The sequence below is a fragment of the Trichomycterus rosablanca genome, chromosome 4 (assembly GCF_030014385.1).
Source record: "Trichomycterus rosablanca isolate fTriRos1 chromosome 4, fTriRos1.hap1, whole genome shotgun sequence".
Taxonomy (NCBI): Eukaryota; Metazoa; Chordata; class Actinopteri; order Siluriformes; family Trichomycteridae; genus Trichomycterus; species Trichomycterus rosablanca.
In genome coordinates this window covers 56,346,701-56,366,881 of record NC_085991.1, presented here as the reverse complement: position 1 = coordinate 56,366,881, position 20,181 = coordinate 56,346,701, and the positions used below count along the sequence as shown (strand labels likewise).

Here is a 20,181-nt window from a genome sequence, read left to right as displayed (position 1 = left end):
GTGTTGGGGGTATGAAAGTGTTTAATGATGATATTTTTGGCGAATGTTAATATCTCTCTAAGTGCTGTCTGGTTTTCTAGCAGTAAAATAAAATCTCATGTTAGGTGGTACATGCCGAATCCTGCATGCACCTCTGTGTATACCCCCCCAAGAGGAACCGGTGCTGAGGATCTCTGAAAGGTGAGGGGTATGGAGTTAAATTAGTGCCAAAACTTCGCAAATAAACAGAACGTATTCTGTAAATATGATACGATTTGCAAACAAACACAACACGATCTACAAATAAAAAACACGATTTGCAAACAAACACAGTGTGATTTACAAATACAAAACACCACTGTTGCAAATGCATATGTGACTTTTAAATAAATGCACAGCTGTTTTCTAATACACTGCACTTCACAAACAAATAGAACATGTTTTACAAATACAAACGCTGTTCCGCAAATGCCGTTCGTGAATCACGTGACTTTTGGCTGCACTGTTCTGGCGCCGTGTCTCAGATTTTCTCACAAATGCATCCCGACTCGTACAAATGCGTCGCACCTGAGCAGTAGGGGGCGCACTTTTCAACATTTAACTGAGCGGTAAGAAGAAACTCCAGCTGGCTGTGAGTCAAGTGCCTTGCGTTCTTTACATCATGAGCGGTCAGCAGGTGAGTTTGTGTTTTTATATACTGTATTTTTGCTATATATATATATATACAGGTATATATATATTTGCTGGTCTGGCTAGTATCCACGAATTTCCTGTACTTTATCAATTCCTGTGATTCTTAGCTCTTTCCTGTGTTGCTTTCTTTTAAAAATTGCCATTACTGGCATAGGTGAAGCTGATAGTGTAGGCTAGGCTAGTTTTCAGATGAAGCTGATTCAGCGTTTTATTCATGTCCATGAACTTTATCTAATAAACCTTCTTCCATGTACAGTTTCTATGTTACCATGTCATAAAGTAACAGGATGATGTTAGATTAATCAGTAATGTTAGGCACAGTTCAGCATTGATGCTACTGTACGTGATTTTTTGCCGCCCAAAATGCTTAACGTAGCTAAACATATTTTGAATGTTAAATTGCATTATATCCGTTGTATCCGACTAATGGCGTTTCTAAGAAATAGCTTTAAATAGTTTTTTGTCTAAAGGATCTTGTCAATATTTTCATATCCGAACAGAACTCCTGGAAAAACTGATTAACAGTAACTTATACCAGGGTCCAAAACTGGATTTGCAGCAGCATGTGTGATGGAAACCAAAAGTTTTATTCATTAATTTTTTCTGACCTTTTTTCAAACCTTGGGTTGTTGGCCTGTAAGAAATTTTCTAAATCAAGCTCTTGGCAGCTTAGCAATGCAGTTTTATTCAAATTTGTATTCAAAGTCAGTGAGCCAACTCAATACCTGATTTTAAATTAATCATGAATTGGTTATCAGCTATGGTGCAGCATGGAATTGTGACATTTAAGAAACCCTGCCATTATTTAATGAGTTGCTGTTAACGCTTCCTTTAAACAAAATACCTCACCTTAGTGACATGCTGATTACTGACGTTTACTTTGAATTGCTTATGTGCTAAGGTTGGGGAAATTGCTGGTAATTTATTGTTTAATGATTTTTTTATGCATTTGCTCTTAGAAGCCAGAGTATGCCCATATTGAAAGGGCTGCAAGAAACTTACTTCAACTTATCACAGGAACAGAACAAGTTCAGGGTCCATGTCAGTCCCAAGTTCAGGGTCTGAGTCAGATTCAGCCTGTCAACCAGGGATCAAGTCAGGAGAGACAGGCCAGTGTCCAGCACGAGATGCAAAGGTGACACAAGTCATCCTAAACTAATGTGGCAAAAATAATTGTGGCTTTACAGTTAGTAAGTGTGGACCAGTTACATTTTGCATCATCTCTTTTTCACAATCGCTCACAGGTCCTTCCCTGGCATTTTCAGAAGAGAACGAAGCAGCGGTAAACGGAGATTTCCAACACCACTAAAAACTGTTGTTGCAGCACCCACAAAAAACACCAATCTGCAGTTTTATTTGCTTCCAAGACCGATGAACAAAACTCCTGAAGGTTCTCCGGAGCTCAAGCTGTTAATGGCAGGTTTGGGTAAACGGCAGGTATCTATGCCTGAAAACAGCAACCATACTGAGGTAAGCATTTGCTAAATATTTCATTAAAGAATCTTTGGTTGTGGTTTATGGACTAAATACATGTATTTGTTATTTAAAATAGATTTCAGCATTGCTAACATCTGAATATCCTAAACTGGAGAAGTTGTCTGGTGGATGGCTACTGTACAAGGCATCAGGCAAGCACTTAGTGAAACCATATTAAATGGATGTTATTTAAAATATTATTTATGTTCACATGGCAAGATTGTTTGACAAAGTGGGCCAATTTTATTAGAATTAAAGTGCACATTATCTCTTCTTTTTCTCCTGAATACTGCTGAAGGTGGAAGTGGGCAGAGAAAACTGACAGTGATCCCACCAGAGTCCGAAGGCTACTACACAAAACACCTGAAAAGTGTATCCAACAATGGAAGACACATTATTTTTATTGTTCCACTTCAAGGTGAAATAGACACCATGCCGCTTCCTTATGATTCCCCAGAGTTCAGTAAAATGCCGAAATCACAGTGCAAGACATGTGGCGAGACTTTACCGTTACAAGTTCTTGCTCTACATGTGCAGACTTGCAGCAAGTCCTCTGAAGATAGTGACCAAGTAAGATAATGACATCACAGCTGAGTTGGCTAGTGATGTCCTGTTGTCTTCAGAGGCTGGAAGTTTAAATGTTTAATTTAATTCTCATGTCAAATTTTTAAACACTTTTTTTAGGAACAAGAGGAAAATATGAGCCCTGATGTTCGATTTGGAGCCTGCGTTCAGAATATGTGTAAGTAGAAACAATTCGATTTTACTTCATATTAGTAGCTTATCAGTGGCTTAGTACCCAGTACAGTTAAGGATAAGTTCAAGAGATTGATTTCACAGGGCACAAAAGTGAGGCATGATTTATTTGGGGTTTTTATTTGCTGCTTTAAAGAATAATTTTTATGTAGTGATTTTTCAAAGTTTAATTTCTGTTTTGTCAATTTTCACTAATGCTGCTTGTTCAAGTGTCACCTGACAAGTCTCTGAAAATGTGTCCTATATGCCAAGTGGAGTACCCTTCTGACTGCATTGAGATGCATGCTAGTTTATGTGGAGAGAGGTATGCACTTCTTTGTCCTCAGTAGACAATCTATTTATTGTACAATTTGCAGAAATATGTGAATTATTGATACAAAAACTTTTTTTTAACTTCATTTAAAATGGCTGTCAACATAATTTAATTACAACTTACCTAGTGTTTGTGTAATGGACGTTAATCATATTAGTAGTATAGAAGCACATTTATTAAATGTGAATTTAATAAATGTTCTACTTCGTAAATTTGAAATGTATGTTTTTATGTATGCACACCGGTGAGGCAAAAAACAACATACAGTATCAGTCAAAAGTTTGGGCACACTTTCTCATTCCTGTGGTTTTTCTTGATTTTTTTGTAATTTTCTACATTGTAGATTAATACTGAAGACATCCAAACTATGAAGGAACACATATGGAATTATTTAGTAAACAAAAAAAGTGTTAAACAAACCAGAATATGTTTTATATTTAAAATTCTTTAAAGTAGCCATCTTTTGCTTTGATGACAGCTTTGCACACTTTTTGGCATTTTCTCAATCAGCTTTATGAGGTGCCACCTGGAATGGTTTTCAATTAATGTTTGTGCCTTGTCAAGTTAATTTCTAGAATTTTTTGCTTTTTAATGTGTTTGAGACCATCAGTAGTGTTCAGAGGTAGAGTTGGTAAAATATAAAACATATTCTGGATTGTTTAACACTTTTTTGTTCACTGCATAATTCCATATGCGTTCCTTCATAGTTTGGATGTCTTCAGTATTAATCTACAATGTAGAAAATAAAAATAATCAAGAAAAACCATTGAAGAGAAGGTGTGTCCAGACTTTTGACTGGTACTGTATAAGAGACCACCACCACCCGATCCTTTGGACATAATGATTCGTCCTTGATTAAAGTGGCTCATTTCACAGTCTAACATATATCTCAGATGTTTGCATGCAACACTGTCACAAAATAACTATGCATCTATGAGTGATCATAGTGTTTTGCCTCTGCAGTGTATGTATGTTTGTATCCCTTGAGCAAGGCCCTTACCCCTTAAATGCCTAGACTGTATACTGTAACTGTAATGTAAGTCGCTTTGGATAAAAGCGTCTGCTAAATGCCGAAAATGTAAATGTATTTATATATGTATTTCAGGCCACTAGAGTCTCTGGACATGACTGACAAAGAAGAGCACTTTAGTATATTGGATATTGAAGCAGGGGAAGGACCATCTGGTACAACTTCCCAAAACATACCTTTTCAGAATGAGCCAGCTAATTCATCTGCAGAACTTTTTGATAATGCTGAAAAAGCAGAGGGTTAGTAGCATATTGAGGATGTTTTCTAAAACCTTCTGTGCGTTTCACTTATAAACATAAGCAGCACAGACTCGACTTAGCACAAATTGGACTGTGTTTATAAATCAGAACCTGTGGTTCTTATTAGAAAAAACTTTATATGGTTCCTCAAGATCATTTTACAATTCTTTTATAGAATGGAAGACTACACCAGACCCAGCGAGGGCAGCACGCTCGTACAGGGAAACTGTGCTCCACACTCATGCATCAGGGAAACCACTGCACTTGCATGTTGATCTCAGAAGCATCATCTCAGAACAAGAAATGGCTTTGATTGCTTTTTATAAAGCAGGCAGCATAGACTGGGCGAGGCCTCTTCAATGTAGACTTGAAGGTTATCAGTACTATAGCTTTAGTTTTTTTTTTATGTATAATATGCAGTCAGATTTTTAGTAATCAAGCATGTTCACACTTCTGTGCTTTCTAGGTGATCCTGCCATTGGTGAAGGAGTAAATAGATTCTTATTTTCCATGGTTATGCAAAAGCTGAAATGTGGTTTTCATTTAAACTTCGGTATGTCAATTACAGTGTGATGACGATTAAGTTAAAGCTGCATTATTGGCATATTCAGTATTCTCCAGTTGATGTTTTTTAGATAATTTTCTCCAAAATTTGTCAGTTGTTGTCTAATTATAGAACCTCTAATTATAAGTACATTTTCTTCTCTCCACAGGTCATGCGTGTGTTACAAGACTGTTTGATGGAGAGCCGGACCATCTTGTACCTTCATCATCAGTATTCTTGGTTGAGTGATCTATTTCTGATGGCTGGCAGAATGATTGGCCACTGTTTTTAGCATGGAGGTCCTGCTTTGTCAGGGCTTAGCCCTGCTGTAATTCACTTACTTTCTGGAGGCAAAGTGGAAACCGCAGTTGTTGAAATCTGTGACTGTCCTGACCTTGATCTTCGTGAAAGAATTAAGCTGGTGTGTATTAAGCAAACTACAAGTTTTAGAATTTTTCTTATTGGTACTTGTTATTTCTGGTTAACCATAGTTCTGCAGAGTTTGTCATTCTACCTCATCTAACATATAAAGGCCTTTATGAATGACAAGAATTTAAAGGAAATAAATTTAAAGTATTTCAAGAGAGAAAAATCTCTGCAGGACAGTGGCTGACCAATCTCTGCTGGCTGTTTGCACAAATTATTATTATGATTATTATTATTAGCATGAATGAATTTACTTAAAGCAACTTAATATGTGCCTTTAAGCTGGAAGGAAACTCAGAACTGTCAGCAAGTGAAAAAGACAGTGTTGACTCTTTGTGCTTTTCATGGGACCTTCCTGCAGTAACAATAAGCAATCGAAGATGGCTCTTCGAGAGGCTATTACATCATGCGGTACCTAAATACTTTTACAGCTTATGGAATATACTTGATGTCTTTGCTAAACAACAATACAAATAACATGTTTTCTCTCTAGGTAATTGGACGGACTATGAAGCAAATTAAGCAAATTCGAAAAGGACTGAAAGAGACATTGCTGTGGCCACTAATGACTCATCGACCGGATGTACTTCGTCATTTTTCCACGCGAGTCAAATGCTGTGCTGACCCCTGAGGTATGCTGAACACATAAAATTTTATGTGGTCTTCAGAAAACCAAAAGTTACTTCTCAAATATTTAGGATGAATTGTCTGGTATGTCTGTATACAGAGCATTCTGAACTGCATCAGCTGGCCTACAATGATCGTAGACGATGACGATGACGACTGCTCTGTTGAAGATAAGAGTCGAGTTACTGGGTACCTCTGCCAGTTCATTGAAAATGGTACAAAATTACATTTTGTCATACCTCTGGTCATAGTGGACCAGTATCCAACATAGTGAAACCTTCTGCTTTAACTTACATGATTCAACATTATTATTATTAATTGTCAGGTTTGTAGGTGTTTTTGAGCAGGGAAATCCCTATGTTGGACAGTGAGAGATGCATAATTTGATGGTCAAATAGCTGTTCATGCTGTTAATTAATAACATGTTTTGTAGCATCCAGTGATGAACTAAAGGCCCTCCTAAAGTTCTGGGTGGGTTGGGAAGCTCCGACCAGTACCCTCAAAGTTGAAGTAGTCGACTGTCGCCTACCAAAGTCATCAACTTGTTTTGAGACTCTACGTCTTCCAGCCAACTACAAGGACTTTGCAAAGTTCAAGGAAGAACTGCAAGCATGCGTCAACACAGCTGACACTGGATTTGGACTGGTGTGATTTAATGGATGACTTTCAATGTCAATTTTACTCATTTTTAAAAGTTATTTGACAAAATGTTCTTACAAAATGTTCTCTGTTCTGTCTGTCAAGCTAAATGGAAAAAAAGAAAAGGAAAACACATTCTGGAAGTGTTTGCTTCAAACAGGAATAAAGTTTTTAATTGTTTTAATTGTTAAATTCATGCAACACTGTTTATTGCGCTTCCATATTAGTTGTGTCCTAGTATGTTCTGGACAAACTGGATGGTAGCCAGATAGATGTCTGCACCATGAGATTGGGAGGGTCCCAGGGGATCAATGGCTGTTCTTAATGCGGTTAGTTCTTCAGGGATCAATGGGTGATCTGTTGTAGGAATGGTGACTCCATTATGCCGGTCTTCAGGCAACCCACATTCATCCCAGTCAAGATGTGCAAGGTATAATTCCTGAAATGAGAATTGTAAAACAGCTGTTAAAACAATTGCTGGCCAATATGGTTTGTAGTCATCTCATGAAAGTTTCAAGAGTTCCTTCATCTCAACTTGCATAGAAAAGGTGTGCCCACAATTTGAATGAATAGATACTCATACAACATCAAACTTGACTAGAATGTGCTAATCACAAAATTATTATGTAAAAATTTCTGGTACCTCCACATTTTCAGGTTCTGACACTGAATGCTGAATATTTCCCATTTCCCAGAGCTGATTGGGTGTCAAGTTCCCCTCTGTTCTGATTGGGTGGTTATCCCAACCATTGCAGAATGTATTGAGACTAGCTTGTAGTCTGGGTAAGAACACATAGTGACAGCTGAAGAAGTGCATGGTGTTTGAAAGGTCAAGGAAACCATGGTCTTCAAGTGAGTGCAACACATTGTAATATATGCTTGTGACAGCACACCACATGTCTCTCCAGAGTCTCTCTATTCTGTAAAGAGGTATAAAGCAACAGGCAGTAAATAACATGACTTCATACAGTTGTAACAAAGTGCATAGCTGTTTACAGGAAGTATGTGTATAAAAGGTAGCCAGTCATTAAAATTTTAGGATCTTTTCCAATAACATTGTCATTACATCACCCTTGTGTACCGTTTGAGGTTCCTGAGACCCCAGTGCCTCTGTTCTAAAATAATACAAATGTATGGTAAATCCAGTAAATATTGCACAACCATTTATAAACCTCTTGTTAAACCACAGTCCATCTCTTACCCCAGCTGTTAGTATGAAGAATGAGTAAGATCAGGGCTTTCAATATAATTGAAATGAGAAGGTGTAGCAACGTGTAGGTGTGTGTGGGCCTGTGAATTGATTTAAACCTGCCTTTGATTATGCACACTCTTCCCAGCGATGAAGCTTGACCGTCCTGTCCCCTGGACAGAGAACATCAAGCGTGCAATAGCAACATTTTCAACTCCATGGTCACCTCTTACCCTAAAAAATATTTATAATAATTTTACTAAACAGCAAGTTTTAGCATAAAATCTCTTTAGTGTTTTCTTTCTCCTTTTACTAATCTCCTTAAAACATTATATAATAATGGCAGTATATCAGAATTCATATAGTGGTATGTCCATATATTACACTAATGACAATATTCTCACTAGAATTTAACTAAGGTTTAATGATTTGTAGTAATATTTGTAGTATTCTACTTCTAATTGGTGTGGTGGCTCTAGCTCAATTACCTTAGGGGAAATCCAAATTTGTCCACTGATTTTTGAAAAAGGGCCAAGGCTGTTGAGGATAAATTGTTGTCAGCTGCACTCAGGTACATGATCTATAAAAAAGCAAATATGTCATTTATGTGATAACAAGCTATTCCTTTCAGCTTGACAGTTCATGTCTGCCCATCATGTAGGGAAGTTCGGGGTACAGATTAGTATTTTTTCCCCAGTATTTCTGCTGTTTTATGTTTGTTTTGTTTTAGGATTTTAATGTCACGTTTTTACACTTTGGTTCCATGGTAGTTACTCATTACAAAGGTTCATCAGTTCACAAGTTTAATGTCGAACACAGTCGTGGACAATTTAGTATCTCCAATTTAGCTCACTTGCATGTCTATGACTGGGAGGAAACCGGAGCACCCGGAGTAAAACCCATGCAGACACGGGGAGAACATGCACACAGAAAGGACCTGGACTTCCCCACCTGGGGATCGAACCCAGGACCTTCTTGCTGTGAGGCAACAGTGCTAACCACTTAGCCACCGTGCCGCCCCCCTGCTGTTTTATGAAAGAAACTTGCACATCTTTAATTTGCACTTTTAATTTACAACATAGTAGAATAGCAAATATCAGCAAGAGAAAAAAACTAAAATTATTTATCACAAAATGCAAGTTATTTATGTTTATAAATTTAAATAAAAACTTAGAACAAAAATACCTTTCTTGAAAAGCCATCAATAGCACCAAAGATGACAATGTTGTACCTAGGTAAACAAGATTGTGATACCATCAGAATCAGAATCCTTTATTGATCCCAGAGGGAAATTGCAGAACCATCTGGGTATGCTGTGTACTTCATTTCATACAAAAATATTAATACATCACTGCACTTACTGGATGAGCTTGTGGTTCGTGTCTATGTGCATAAGGGACTTCGGACCAGGAACTGAGTATGTGCGCCGCACAACACACCCTAGCTGGTTCAACCGGCAGAGAATGCCGACAGTATCCACACGGTGCATAGAGGCCCTCACTCTCTCCCACTGCACTCTATGTCCTCTAGCCTGCAAGCACCCTTTAACTAGGCGGTACCCTGAGTGCGGCATGTTTTCTTTAATTTCAGCAACCAAATGATCGAGCTCAGCATCTGAACAAGTGCTGTAGAAGGCTCTGACCGAGATATCCAATTCTGCCATTCGTCTGCACACAGTCCACCTTGAGACTCCCATTAGGTTGGCAATGCAAGGCACAGACAGACCTTGAGTCAGAAGGTGTAATAGGTAATCTGAAGATATATCAAATTTTGGGTGCCCAGTCACTCCATAGTTGACCTGGACAAATACTTGAGGGAGGTGACTTTGCTTTTCCTCAATAACCATCTTGTGTAACTCTGTGAGAGCATCAACAATAGACTTCGGGAGGGTAATCTGATCGGAAAATGCACTGAAGAGAACTATTTCTTGAGAACACATAAACTCTAAATAATCCAGGTCCAGAGGCTTTTGGCTGAGAACATGCATAATGCGTGTTTTAAGCCGCTCCAACATTGTGTGTATTAGCAATTCCCAGGAGAGAAAGAGAAACTCATGTAATAGTAGTAAAACTGTTAATTGAATTATGTGTTCACTAATACATAAAGTTTTTAGAGTAAAAGAAGCAATAGGGATGAATGTAACTTGTTGGATTTAAAAACTGCCTACACTCACTGGCCATTTTTTTTTAACAGTGCACCATTAAGGCAACTCGATAGTTACGAACTCTAGCTTTTGTTGCCGTTTATCAGCACTCCTCCAACCCAAATATCATTGGTTAATTAGCTACGTTAAGCATTTTGGGCGGCAAAAAATCACGTACAGTAGCATCAATGCTGAACTGTGCCTAACATTACTGATTAATCTAACATCATCCTGTTACTTTATGACATGGTAACATAGAAACTGTACATGGAAGAAGGTTTATTAGATAAAGTTCATGGACATGAATAAAACGCTGAATCAGCTTCATCTGAAAACTAGCCTAGCCTACACTATCAGCTTCACCTATGCCAGTAATGGCAATTTTTAAAAGAAAGCAACACAGGAAAGAGCTAAGAATCACAGGAATTGATAAAGTACAGGAAATTCGTGGATACTAGCCAGACCAGCAAATATATATATACCTGTATATATATATATATAGCAAAAATACAGTATATAAAAACACAAACTCACCTGCTGACCGCTCATGATGTAAAGAACGCAAGGCACTTGACTCACAGCCAGCTGGAGTTTCTTCTTACCGCTCAGTTAAATGTTGAAAAGTGCGCCCCCTACTGCTCAGGTGCGACGCATTTGTACGAGTCGGGATGCATTTGTGAGAAAATCTGAGACACGGCGCCAGAACAGTGCAGCCAAAAGTCACGTGATTCACGAACGGCATTTGCGGAACAGCGTTTGTATTTGTAAAACATGTTCTATTTGTTTGTGAAGTGCAGTGTATTAGAAAACAGCTGTGCATTTATTTAAAAGTCACATATGCATTTGCAACAGTGGTGTTTTGTATTTGTAAATCACACTGTGTTTGTTTGCAAATCGTGTTTTTTATTTGTAGATCGTGTTGTGTTTGTTTGCAAATCGTATCATATTTACAGAATACGTTCTGTTTATTTGCGAAGTTTTGGCACTAATTTAACTCCATATATATTGAGGGAACCTCCGTATGATGTGGACATGTGTTCCCCTAGCTGAAAAGTAAATCCAAAGTTTGGGGGAAGCATGTGCTTGGCAGTCATTTTAAATTTTTCGAGTTCTGCCTCCTGCAGGCGTTTTGCCTTGGCTCGACGGTTCTGGAACCAAATCTTCACCTGAGTCTCAGTCATGCTGAGAGAGCTGGAGAACTGAGCTCGTTCTGAGATAGACAAGTACTGTTTCTGCAGATACTTCCTCTCAAGCGCCAGCAACTGTACCGTGGTAAACGGGGTGCGGGGCTTGCTGGAGGGCTCACATGCCCTAACACAGAGGTAAGGAACCAAAACCACAGCTTTAATAACAGAATAAACATCAGGTGCAGGTTTATTAACTGAGCAGAACTGCACCCATCAGCTGCATCCAATCAACACAATTAATCAAGTATAAAACTGATGGTCTTCATATTTATTTAATGTTTACTTTAGATTCCCATTTTTCTATGAACATTTAAATATTTGTATTAAACAGTGTCATGTACTAGTTTATTAGTTTGATCCTGGGATCAGATAAATTACATTAATTAAATTCTATTATTTGTATATTTTTATATAATTAATTAATTATATAAATAATGAGATGTCTACACCTCAGCTCACAATACACAGTCAGACAGTTTCATGTTTTTGGATGTTGTTTACATTTAGTGTTTAAATTACAGTCTTTGTATTATTACTTTTTTAGTTTGTAATTAAACTTTAAAACCAAACATTTAAAACAGTTAAATTGGTATTTAGTAAAATAATTACTAAAACATTGTTTCATTCATCTGTGTACCTCATGTGCTGGAATGACATGAATATATTTATTAAATATATAATTTTTATATTTATAAAATGACTAAGTGATATAATATTATCCTATTATGTTTCTGAAATAAATAGTTTTTAGTTTAGAAACTTCAAGAAAATCCCTCTTGTGTGGGTAATTATTATGTTAATTCCACTGTAATTGTTGAGTATTTCTGATAATAGTAAATCAGGGTTAGGGTTAGACCAGGAACTAAAATCGAACCCACTAATGAAATGGCATTTTATTTCTAAATGACGTTTACATGATGTAGGTGATGTAAATACTGAACATAATACTATGTTTCATCCCTTTTTGAATTCCAAATAATTCCTTAAAAAGGACCTGGATTTTAGTTATTTTCAACTGATTCATGACTAAACATCATTATTGATGATTCTTGAGTACCAGGATGAAAAAACTTGTTGTGTTATTAAAGCCGATAATAAATGAACAGACAACATTGTTTAAAAACCAGATAGTTTAAAATAATAAAATTAAATGGTTTAACTGTTTAATGGTTATTTATGGTTAGACGTTCAGGTAAGTTTTAGACGCGCAAAATTAAAGTGGCACCAAGTGAAAGACAATCAGATCACCAACATGTTCACAACATTAAAACAACGTTTAGTTTTCATTCTTACAGATTCTGTAAAAACTCCACAAACCAACACTTTTACCCCAAACTCATTTATGTAACGTTTATTCATTATTTTTATGATTATAATCCTTAAGACCTTATTGTAAATTTTCTTTATGCAATTACAATTAATTACACCGTAAATTGTAAACAAAAAACACATTGTATAGGTTATTAATATTATTATACTTTATTATTTAGTATTATATTATTATTAGGATTAATCAAACCTACTGGGAGGAGGGGGGGAGACCCGGATATTCGTGCTCCGGTCCGCGCGCTCTGGACTCTCTGCCGTTACCGTCGCTCCCTCGCGCACAGCCGCACAGGAGGCACGAGATCCGCGCTCGTGCGAGGAAACCGTGAGCGCGCGGCTCATCAGCGCCTCCACGCTGAAAGGAAGCAGCGGAGCTCCAGTCCTCGCGCTCTTCTGCAGGTTCTCCGCGCGCGGAGGAGTCACGTGTTCGGGAGAGGAGGACATGCTAAAGCGCACAGCGCGCGTACAACGGGTGCAGTTAAAGTTCCTCAGTGACCAATCAGCTTAATCAGTTTTTACCAGGGGCGGGGCTTATCAAGCTTACAGAAGTTTAACTGATTAGTGGGCGGGGCTTCAGAGTTTCTGAAAGTTTCCCTGTTGTCAGGTAATATATATATATATATAATTGTAATAATTTAATGATGAGATCTACAGTACATCTTCATGTGTTACGTTGTGTATAGTGTTAGGGACCTTGCTTCTTTTACAAAGTCAAGTGAATTGTAGTATCCCTGTTTATTATATCAATGCAGATACGTTAATTGCCTATGAGTGAAATTAAATATACTATATAATAAACTATACATTCACAAGTTTCCCTGTACCTCCTTACATCAGTAAACAGGTTGTCGTTAGAATCTGTATTCAGCATAGCTTTTCTGACATTAGTTCTGGTGGTTCCTAGCTTAATTTAATTCAACTGCATTCTGCTAATAAATAAAAATTTAACTAGGGTTTGGGTTAGCATTAATCAGTCATTAAGCAAATTAAACACACCATAAAACACCTAATTAGATCTGAATCCATTAAAGCACCTTTGTGATAGAACAGGAGATTCACTGCCCTAACCCTAGCTGACAAATCTACCAGAATTAGCTGGTGCAGTTATCTCAACATGGAGCAAAATATCAAAAGAATATTTCCAATGAAATAAACGAGGTTCTATCCAGTATTATTATGCTTTTCCTATTATAAACAGAATCTTTGTTCTGAACCATAAGAACCAAAACACTGCAGGTCCAGCATCCCCTGTATCATCACATCAGCAGTTCATCACCGTTTTAGACTTTTGTACTGTATAATCTTCCATAAGTGTATAACGTCAGTGTTGTCAAATTTAAAGAAACAATTTTATGATTTAAAAGACTTTACTAACAGTATGACAAAATGATTATTTAAATATGCAATTATTTATTAAAATTGTAGTTTGATCTTACCTGGATGGACATGGCTAAAACATTAAAAACTTTTGATGGTTTTTGTTTCTTTGTGTTTTTATAATAATAATTATTAAATATTGCTTAGCAAAAAGTAAAAAAAAAAAAATCCTAAAATTATAGTTTCAAAAACAACTAATTATTTTTAGTTTGATAATTGTGTGTGAGTATTAAGTGCTGGTCACTGTGTCTGAAGGGTTTTGCTACGTATTATATTTAGGAAATATTTTAGGGTGTGAAGACATCCAGTAATTTAAAAAAAATGTAAACGCTGAATGACCTTAAACACTGTGTGTGCGCGCGTGCGTGCATGTTTTAGGTCTCGTTTAGAACCAGAACAGAAAAGCAAAGTGGAAAAAACTCATAGTGAAGATGCAGAGAAACAACAGGAGGAAAATACAGGTGATAGCAGGTGATAAAATCTTAATGTTTTTTGTGCTTTCTATAAAAGAATTACAACTGTGCACATTTGCGTGTGTGTGTGTTTGTGCGCATGTATGGATGTCCATGTGTGTGTGTAGAAAAGCTGGTGTGTGATGGTGGTGTGGATCTGTTTGAAGATTCCAGAGTGGAGGATGAGCTCTCAGCTGAAGAACTACAGATGGTGCTCACACACACATTCACACACTCACTTGTATTCACAAGTAAAATTTGGTCAAATCCAGGGGTAATTTGGAGCTAACTTTTGTATGTCTGGGAGGAGAAAGAAAACTCTACCCACCCGAATGTAACACATATCACATTTTAGTTCAGGACCAAAGAACTGTGCAGCACCTTTCCTGCCTGTGTGGCCCAGAGCAAAAGTCTTAATTCAAGTAAATGTAATGAATCATTTCTGTGTATTTGGTTTATATTTCATTCAACTTTAAGTTCACTAATTTGTTACACTATCTGGATCATGTCATTTCTCTAAATATAGTCAGTTAGGTAGGAGGGAAATTAGATAAAATGGCCAGTGGTGCAGAGGTTAGTATGACTGAAGGGGTTGTTGATGAATATACCAAATCCATTTTCACCAAAAGGGTTTATGGGAACTCATACTTTTTAAAACTGCAAAATATCATTTGAAAAATTTCCAACTAATAGGCTGAATGTCTGGTGGTCTGATGAGGTTAATTTTTTTTACTTAAATTAGGCTTAAAGCACTACATGTTTTATAGGTTTACACCATTTCCACTGTCAAGTATACTTAGGGCATCTTATTGGGGGGGGGGGGGGGGGGGGGGTGTTGGGTTAGTCTATTTACAAATAGATTGGTTGTACAGAAATGTACTTAGTGAATAAAATCTTATAATTACATATTAGAATGTGGTTAAACTTTTACATATACAAAATATATACATGTTATAACTGTGTGTGTGTGTGTGTGTGTGCAGTTTGAACAGGAGAATCAGAGGCTGGTGAGTGAGATGAACAGTCTGGTGGATGAAGTAAGGTACGACACAATTGCTGTACACAAACACACACAGTGCAGACATTGTATACACACTGTACTGTATACACTGTTAGTGATACTGAATTCAAGTGTGTGTGTGTGTGTGTGTGTTTGTACAGACAGATTGAAGGAAAGGTGGTAGAGATTTCTCGGCTTCAGGAAATCTTTGCTGAGAAAGTTCTGCAACAGGTATGTGCTTAACAAAAGTGTGTGTTTGTGTGTGTTTACTACCATTCAGATTGGTGTGTTTGTATATGTGTTTGATGTAGGAAACTGAGATTGACAACATTCATCAACTGGTTGTTGGTGCCACAGAGAACGTTAAAGAGGGAAATGAGGACATTCGAGAGGTTTGTAACTCGAGTGTTACACACTCAGTCATCACTTATGCATTATATACTCATTACTCAAAGGAGTTTTCTCACTCACTCACTCACTCACTCACTCACTCACTCACTCACTCACTCACACACTCACTCACACACACACACACACACACACACACACACACACACGCGTTTATGTGAAAAATGGGGACGTAAGAGAAACCGCAGTCATATCAGGACCTGCCTTTCTAAAGGTCCTGGAAACAAAATAAGACTATTTTTTGGATTTATTTAGCTCACATATCATCTCTGTCTGTTGCTTTTTTTATTTTTTTACTTTTTTAAAAATTTTATATTTTTCAGGTTTATGTTAAATTTTAGGACTTAATTTCTGGTTTATGTTCATTTTTAGGACATAAAAGCACACACACTTTAAAGTCAGTTACTACTAACATATTTGGGACATAAAGAAAACTCAGGACTACATCGACAACAATTAATAGAGTATGATTAAGACACAGCTTGTTCTTATTATAAAAAACAAAACAACTAAACACTTATGATTTAAAACGGAGTTTTTAATATAGTGCCTTTTATAAACATGTAAAAGACATCACCATTCAGCATGACGAGAGTAACAGACATATTGACTGCTTTTAACAAAGCTGCTTATCATTTAGACTATCAACATTGTAGTATGCATAGATTTATAAAACAGAATTATCTAAACACGATGTAAAAGTGCAAACAAAATGTCAACAGATGTGCTAATATATAGTGAAGAAAATAAGTATTTGATACACTGCCGATTTTGCAAGTTTTCCCACCTACAAAGAATGGAGAGGCCTGTAATTTTTATCGTAGGGACACTTCAACTGTGAGAGACAGAATCTAAAAAAAAATCCAGATAATCACATTGTATGATTTTTAAATAATTAATTTGCATTTTATTGTATGAAATAAGTAATTGATCACCTACCAACCAGCAAGAATTCTGGCTCTCACAGACCTGTTAGTTTTTCTTTAAGAAGCTCCTCCTATTCTGCACTCATTACCTGTATTTATTGCACCTGTTTGAACTCGTTACCTGTATAAAAGACACCTGTCCACACACTCAATCAATCACACTCCAACCTCCTTACTATGGCCAAGACCAAAGAGCTGTCTAAGGACACCAGGGACAAAATTGTAGACCTGCACAAGGCTGGGATGGGCTACAGGACAATAGCAAGCAGCTTGGTGAGAAGGCAACATCTGTTGGCGCAATTATTAGAAAATGGAAGAAACACAAGATGACTGTCAATCTTCCTCGGTCTGCTGCTCCATGCAAGATCTCACCTCGTGGGGTAAGGATGATCCTGAGAAAGGTCAGGAATCAGCCCAGAACCACACGGTAGGACCTGGTCAATGACCTGGAGAGAGCTGGGACCACAGTCTCAAAGATTACCGTTAGTAACACACTACGCCACCATGGATTAAAATCCTGCAGGGCACGCAAGGTCCCCCTGCTCACGCCAGCACATGTCCAGGCCCGTTTAAAGTTCGCCAATGACCATCTGGATGATCCAGAGGAGGCATGGGAGAAGGTCATGTGGTCAGATGAGACCAAAATAGAGCTTTTTGGTATCAACTCCACTCTCTGTGTTTGGAGGAAGAAGGAGGATGAGTACAACCCGTCCCAACCGTGAAGCATGGGGGTGGAAACATCATAATTTGGGGGTACTTTTCTGCATAGGGGGACAGGACAACTGCACCGTATTAAAGGGAGGATGGATTGGGGTCGTGGAAAGCGAGATTTTGGCCAACAACCTCCTTCCTTCAGTAAGAGCATTGAAGATGGGTCGTGGCTGGGTCTTCCAGCATGACAATGACCCGCAACTAAGGAGTGGCACCGTTAGAAGCATTTCAAGGTCCTTGAGTGGCCTAGCCAGTCTCCAGACCTGAACCCAATAGAAAATCTTTGGAGGCAGCTTAAACTTAATGTTGCCCAGCGACAGCCCCGAAACCTGAAAGATCTGGAGAAGATCTGTATGGAGGAGTGGGCCAAAATCCCTGCTGCAGTGTGTGCAAACTTGGTCAAGAACTACAGGAAATGTCTGACCTCTGTAAAGGTTTCTGTACCAAATATTAACTTCTGTTTTTCCATTGTATCAAATACTTATTTCATGCAATAAAATGAAAATTAATTATTTAAAAATCATACAATGTGATTTTCTGGATTTTTTTTTTTTAGATTCTGTCTCTTACAGTTAAAGTGTCTCTACGATAAAAATTACAGGCCTCTCCATTCTGTGTAGGTGGGAAAAGTTGCAAAATCAGCAGTGTATCAAATACTTATTTTCCTCACTGTATAAAACAGAAACATATCTGAACACGACATAAAAGTGCAAATAAAACATCAACAAATGTGCTGTACTGTGCCAAAGTCATGGGCATTTTATGTTTTTCATTTAATATTCTGTTTTTTTATTTGTTTTATTGGTCACTGCCCTTTGTAGTTCCACTATTACAGACTGTAACTTTCAGGACCACTACAGAGCAGGTGTTATTTAGGTGGTGGATGATTCTCAGCACTGCAGTGACACTGAACATGGTGGTGGTGTGTTAGTGTGTGTAGTGCTGGTAAGAGTGGATCAGACACAGCAGCGCTGCTGGAGTTTTTAAACACCTCAGTGTCACTGCTGGACTGAAAATAGTTCACCAACTAAAATGCTGTAGGCCGCGTAAAAAAACTCCAGCAGCTCTGCTGTGTCTGATCCACTCGTAGCAACACTACACACACTAACACACCACCACCATGTCAGTGACACTGCAGTGCTAAGAATGATCCACCACCTAAATAATACCTGCTCTGTCCTCGTAATTGTAATAGGAAATTGTAAAGCTGCTTTGAGACAATGCTTCATTGTAAATAAATTTTACTTTGGTCTTGTGGTGGTCCTGACCATTAGAAAACAGAGTAAAAGGGACTAACATGGAAACAGATGGACTACAGCCTGTAATTGTGGTACTACAATTACTGCAGTGACCACTAAAATGTAATTAAAGTCTTTTACACAGTACTTTAGAAACAGTGCTTTCTTTTAAGAGTGGTAATTCTGTTTTTGACATAGTATTTAACAGCTGTCCAGTCTCGATTTCTGAGTGCATGTGGTTCAGCAATGATGCATGAGACACAGTCTCTCTTTATAGGGACCCAACAACTTGGAATAAATGTCAGAAGATGTTTCTCAACAGCATTTACTTCTTCATTGCTCCACTTTTTCCTGTCCTTCAGGATACCTGATAAAGTAAATGTGTGCTTTGTTAATATCATATTAATATGGACTTCATTTGCAATGCCTATAAAAAACATTATACCCTATTCAAATTATTTTCTTTTCTCACATCATACCATGACAATAAAAATGTCTTACTTTTTTAACTGTATTTACACATTATAACACAAACTATTAACCTTGCATGAATAAGTAATCAGTCCATTAGAGTAACCATTTTTAAGTTGCTCAGGTACAACCAATCACCTTTCAGATCTTATCCTTCACTGACCTGGTCCTGACCTAAATCTAATGAGGAATAAAAAAATCGGTTGATGGATTTGAAGAGAGCAGTTTATTGTAGGTCCCCACAAAATTTGACTAACTAACAATTTTGCAAAGTTTGTTTGTTTATTATGATTTAAATGTCATGCTCAGTGATAGCTCAGTGGTTAAGGTACTGGACTAGTAAACAGAAGGTTGCCGGTTCAAGCCCCACCACCACCAAGTTGCCACTGTTGGGTCCCTGAGCAAGGCCCTTAACCCTCAATTGCTCATCGTGTTCAGCTCATTGTGTAAGTCGCTTTGGATAAAATTATAAAAAGGAGGGCGACCATGAAAAGGCAAAGATACTTCAAAAACAACTGAAGTTGGAGATTAAGGAGGGGAAACAAGCCTACAAACAGAGAGTAGAACAACAGTTACAACAGGAAGGAGTTCGTCAGGTCTGGAATGGCATGAGAAAGATCACTGGTTTGAAACAGAAGGAAGGAGGGCTGCTTGATGGTGACCAGGACACAGCTGAGGACCTGAATTTGTTCTTCAACAGATTTGAACAATCTACCTCACAATGCCTTCTACCTGTTGCACACAATGCCACCTTGTCATCAGTAACCACACCCTTAACACTTAAACCATATCAAGTGAAAAGGGAACTGGATCGACTTAAGCAGGGAAAAGCAGCTGGACCTGACGGAATCTGCCCCAGGCTGTTGAGGATTTGTTCCAGTCAGCTTTGTGGCATTTTCACACACCTTTTCAACCTGAGCTTGCGTCTACAGAGGATCCCCACTCTGTGGAAAACTTCCTGCTTGGTTCCTGTTCCCAAAAAGTGACACCCAACAAACCCCAACGACTACAGGCCTGTCGCCCTTACTTCA

At 37.8% G+C, this 20,181-nt stretch overlaps 4 protein-coding genes across 5 annotated transcripts; 2 read left to right on the top strand and 2 right to left on the bottom strand.

The window, feature by feature from the left end:
- Nucleotides 1–2,240: 2,240 nt before the first annotated feature.
- On the top strand, nucleotides 2,241–6,914 carry LOC134311810 (uncharacterized). Its single transcript, XM_062993489.1, has 12 exons — nucleotides 2,241–2,300; nucleotides 2,447–2,718; nucleotides 2,833–2,890; nucleotides 3,115–3,208; nucleotides 4,323–4,486; nucleotides 4,662–4,859; nucleotides 4,953–5,039; nucleotides 5,200–5,451; nucleotides 5,739–5,867; nucleotides 5,950–6,088; nucleotides 6,184–6,298; nucleotides 6,517–6,914. The coding sequence occupies exons 2-8, from the start codon at nucleotides 2,581–2,583 to the stop codon at nucleotides 5,277–5,279; spliced, it is 819 nt and encodes a 272-aa protein (XP_062849559.1). The 5' UTR covers nucleotides 2,241–2,300; nucleotides 2,447–2,580; the 3' UTR covers nucleotides 5,280–5,451; nucleotides 5,739–5,867; nucleotides 5,950–6,088; nucleotides 6,184–6,298; nucleotides 6,517–6,914.
- Nucleotides 6,873–10,671, bottom strand: LOC134311809 (uncharacterized). Of its 2 annotated transcripts, XM_062993488.1 has the most exons (6): nucleotides 10,589–10,671; nucleotides 9,097–9,142; nucleotides 8,400–8,491; nucleotides 8,035–8,145; nucleotides 7,366–7,642; nucleotides 6,873–7,161 (listed from the first exon to the last, which is right to left on the bottom strand). In XM_062993488.1, exons 3-6 carry the CDS (start codon nucleotides 8,486–8,488, stop codon nucleotides 6,946–6,948), a joined length of 693 nt encoding a protein of 230 aa, XP_062849558.1. In that variant the 5' UTR covers nucleotides 8,489–8,491; nucleotides 9,097–9,142; nucleotides 10,589–10,671; the 3' UTR covers nucleotides 6,873–6,945. The 2 variants fall into 2 exon arrangements, with proteins under 2 accessions (XP_062849558.1, XP_062849557.1); XM_062993487.1 differs by lacking the exon at nucleotides 10,589–10,671 and having other exon boundaries at nucleotides 9,097–9,179.
- Nucleotides 10,672–11,019: 348 nt separating this feature from the next.
- Nucleotides 11,020–13,011, bottom strand: LOC134312031 (homeobox protein MSX-1-like). The gene is made up of 2 exons (XM_062993674.1): nucleotides 12,765–13,011; nucleotides 11,020–11,396 (listed from the first exon to the last, which is right to left on the bottom strand). Exons 1-2 carry the CDS (start codon nucleotides 13,009–13,011, stop codon nucleotides 11,020–11,022), a joined length of 624 nt encoding a protein of 207 aa, XP_062849744.1.
- A 670-nt stretch (nucleotides 13,012–13,681) lies between these two features.
- On the top strand, nucleotides 13,682–20,136 carry LOC134312030 (syntaxin-18-like). Its single transcript, XM_062993673.1, has 8 exons — nucleotides 13,682–13,686; nucleotides 14,323–14,405; nucleotides 14,525–14,607; nucleotides 15,380–15,438; nucleotides 15,558–15,627; nucleotides 15,708–15,788; nucleotides 18,878–18,979; nucleotides 20,083–20,136. The coding sequence occupies exons 1-8, from the start codon at nucleotides 13,682–13,684 to the stop codon at nucleotides 20,134–20,136; spliced, it is 537 nt and encodes a 178-aa protein (XP_062849743.1).
- The last annotated feature ends 45 nt before the right edge of the window (nucleotides 20,137–20,181 follow it).

Excerpts from the sequence above, each read along its gene's own strand:
- LOC134311810 (XM_062993489.1), top strand. The coding sequence starts at position 2,581 with ATGCCGCTTCCTTATGATTCCCCAGAGTTCAGTAAAATGCCGAAATCA. Across the intron at positions 3,209-4,322 it reads GCTAGTTTATGTGGAGAGAG|GCCACTAGAGTCTCTGGACA; the intron begins GTATGCACTTCT and ends TATGTATTTCAG. Across the intron at positions 4,487-4,661 it reads TAATGCTGAAAAAGCAGAGG|AATGGAAGACTACACCAGAC; the intron begins GTTAGTAGCATA and ends ATTCTTTTATAG.
- LOC134312030 (XM_062993673.1), top strand. Across the intron at positions 15,789-18,877 it reads GAAATGAGGACATTCGAGAG|TATTTAACAGCTGTCCAGTC; the intron begins GTTTGTAACTCG and ends TTTTTGACATAG. Across the intron at positions 18,980-20,082 it reads CCCAACAACTTGGAATAAAT|AGGATCCCCACTCTGTGGAA; the intron begins GTCAGAAGATGT and ends TTGCGTCTACAG.
- LOC134312031 (XM_062993674.1), bottom strand. The coding sequence starts at position 13,011 with ATGTCCTCCTCTCCCGAACACGTGACTCCTCCGCGCGCGGAGAACCTG. Across the intron at positions 11,397-12,764 it reads GGTCTCCCCCCCTCCTCCCA|CTGTGGTTTTGGTTCCTTAC; the intron begins GTAGGTTTGATT and ends CTGTTATTAAAG.
- LOC134311809 (XM_062993487.1), bottom strand. The coding sequence starts at position 9,168 with ATGGTATCACAATCTTGTTTACCTAGGTACAACATTGTCATCTTTGGT. Across the intron at positions 8,492-9,096 it reads TTGATGGCTTTTCAAGAAAG|ATCATGTACCTGAGTGCAGC; the intron begins GTATTTTTGTTC and ends GCTTTTTTATAG. Across the intron at positions 8,146-8,399 it reads AAATTTGGATTTCCCCTAAG|GGTAAGAGGTGACCATGGAG; the intron begins GTAATTGAGCTA and ends AATATTTTTTAG.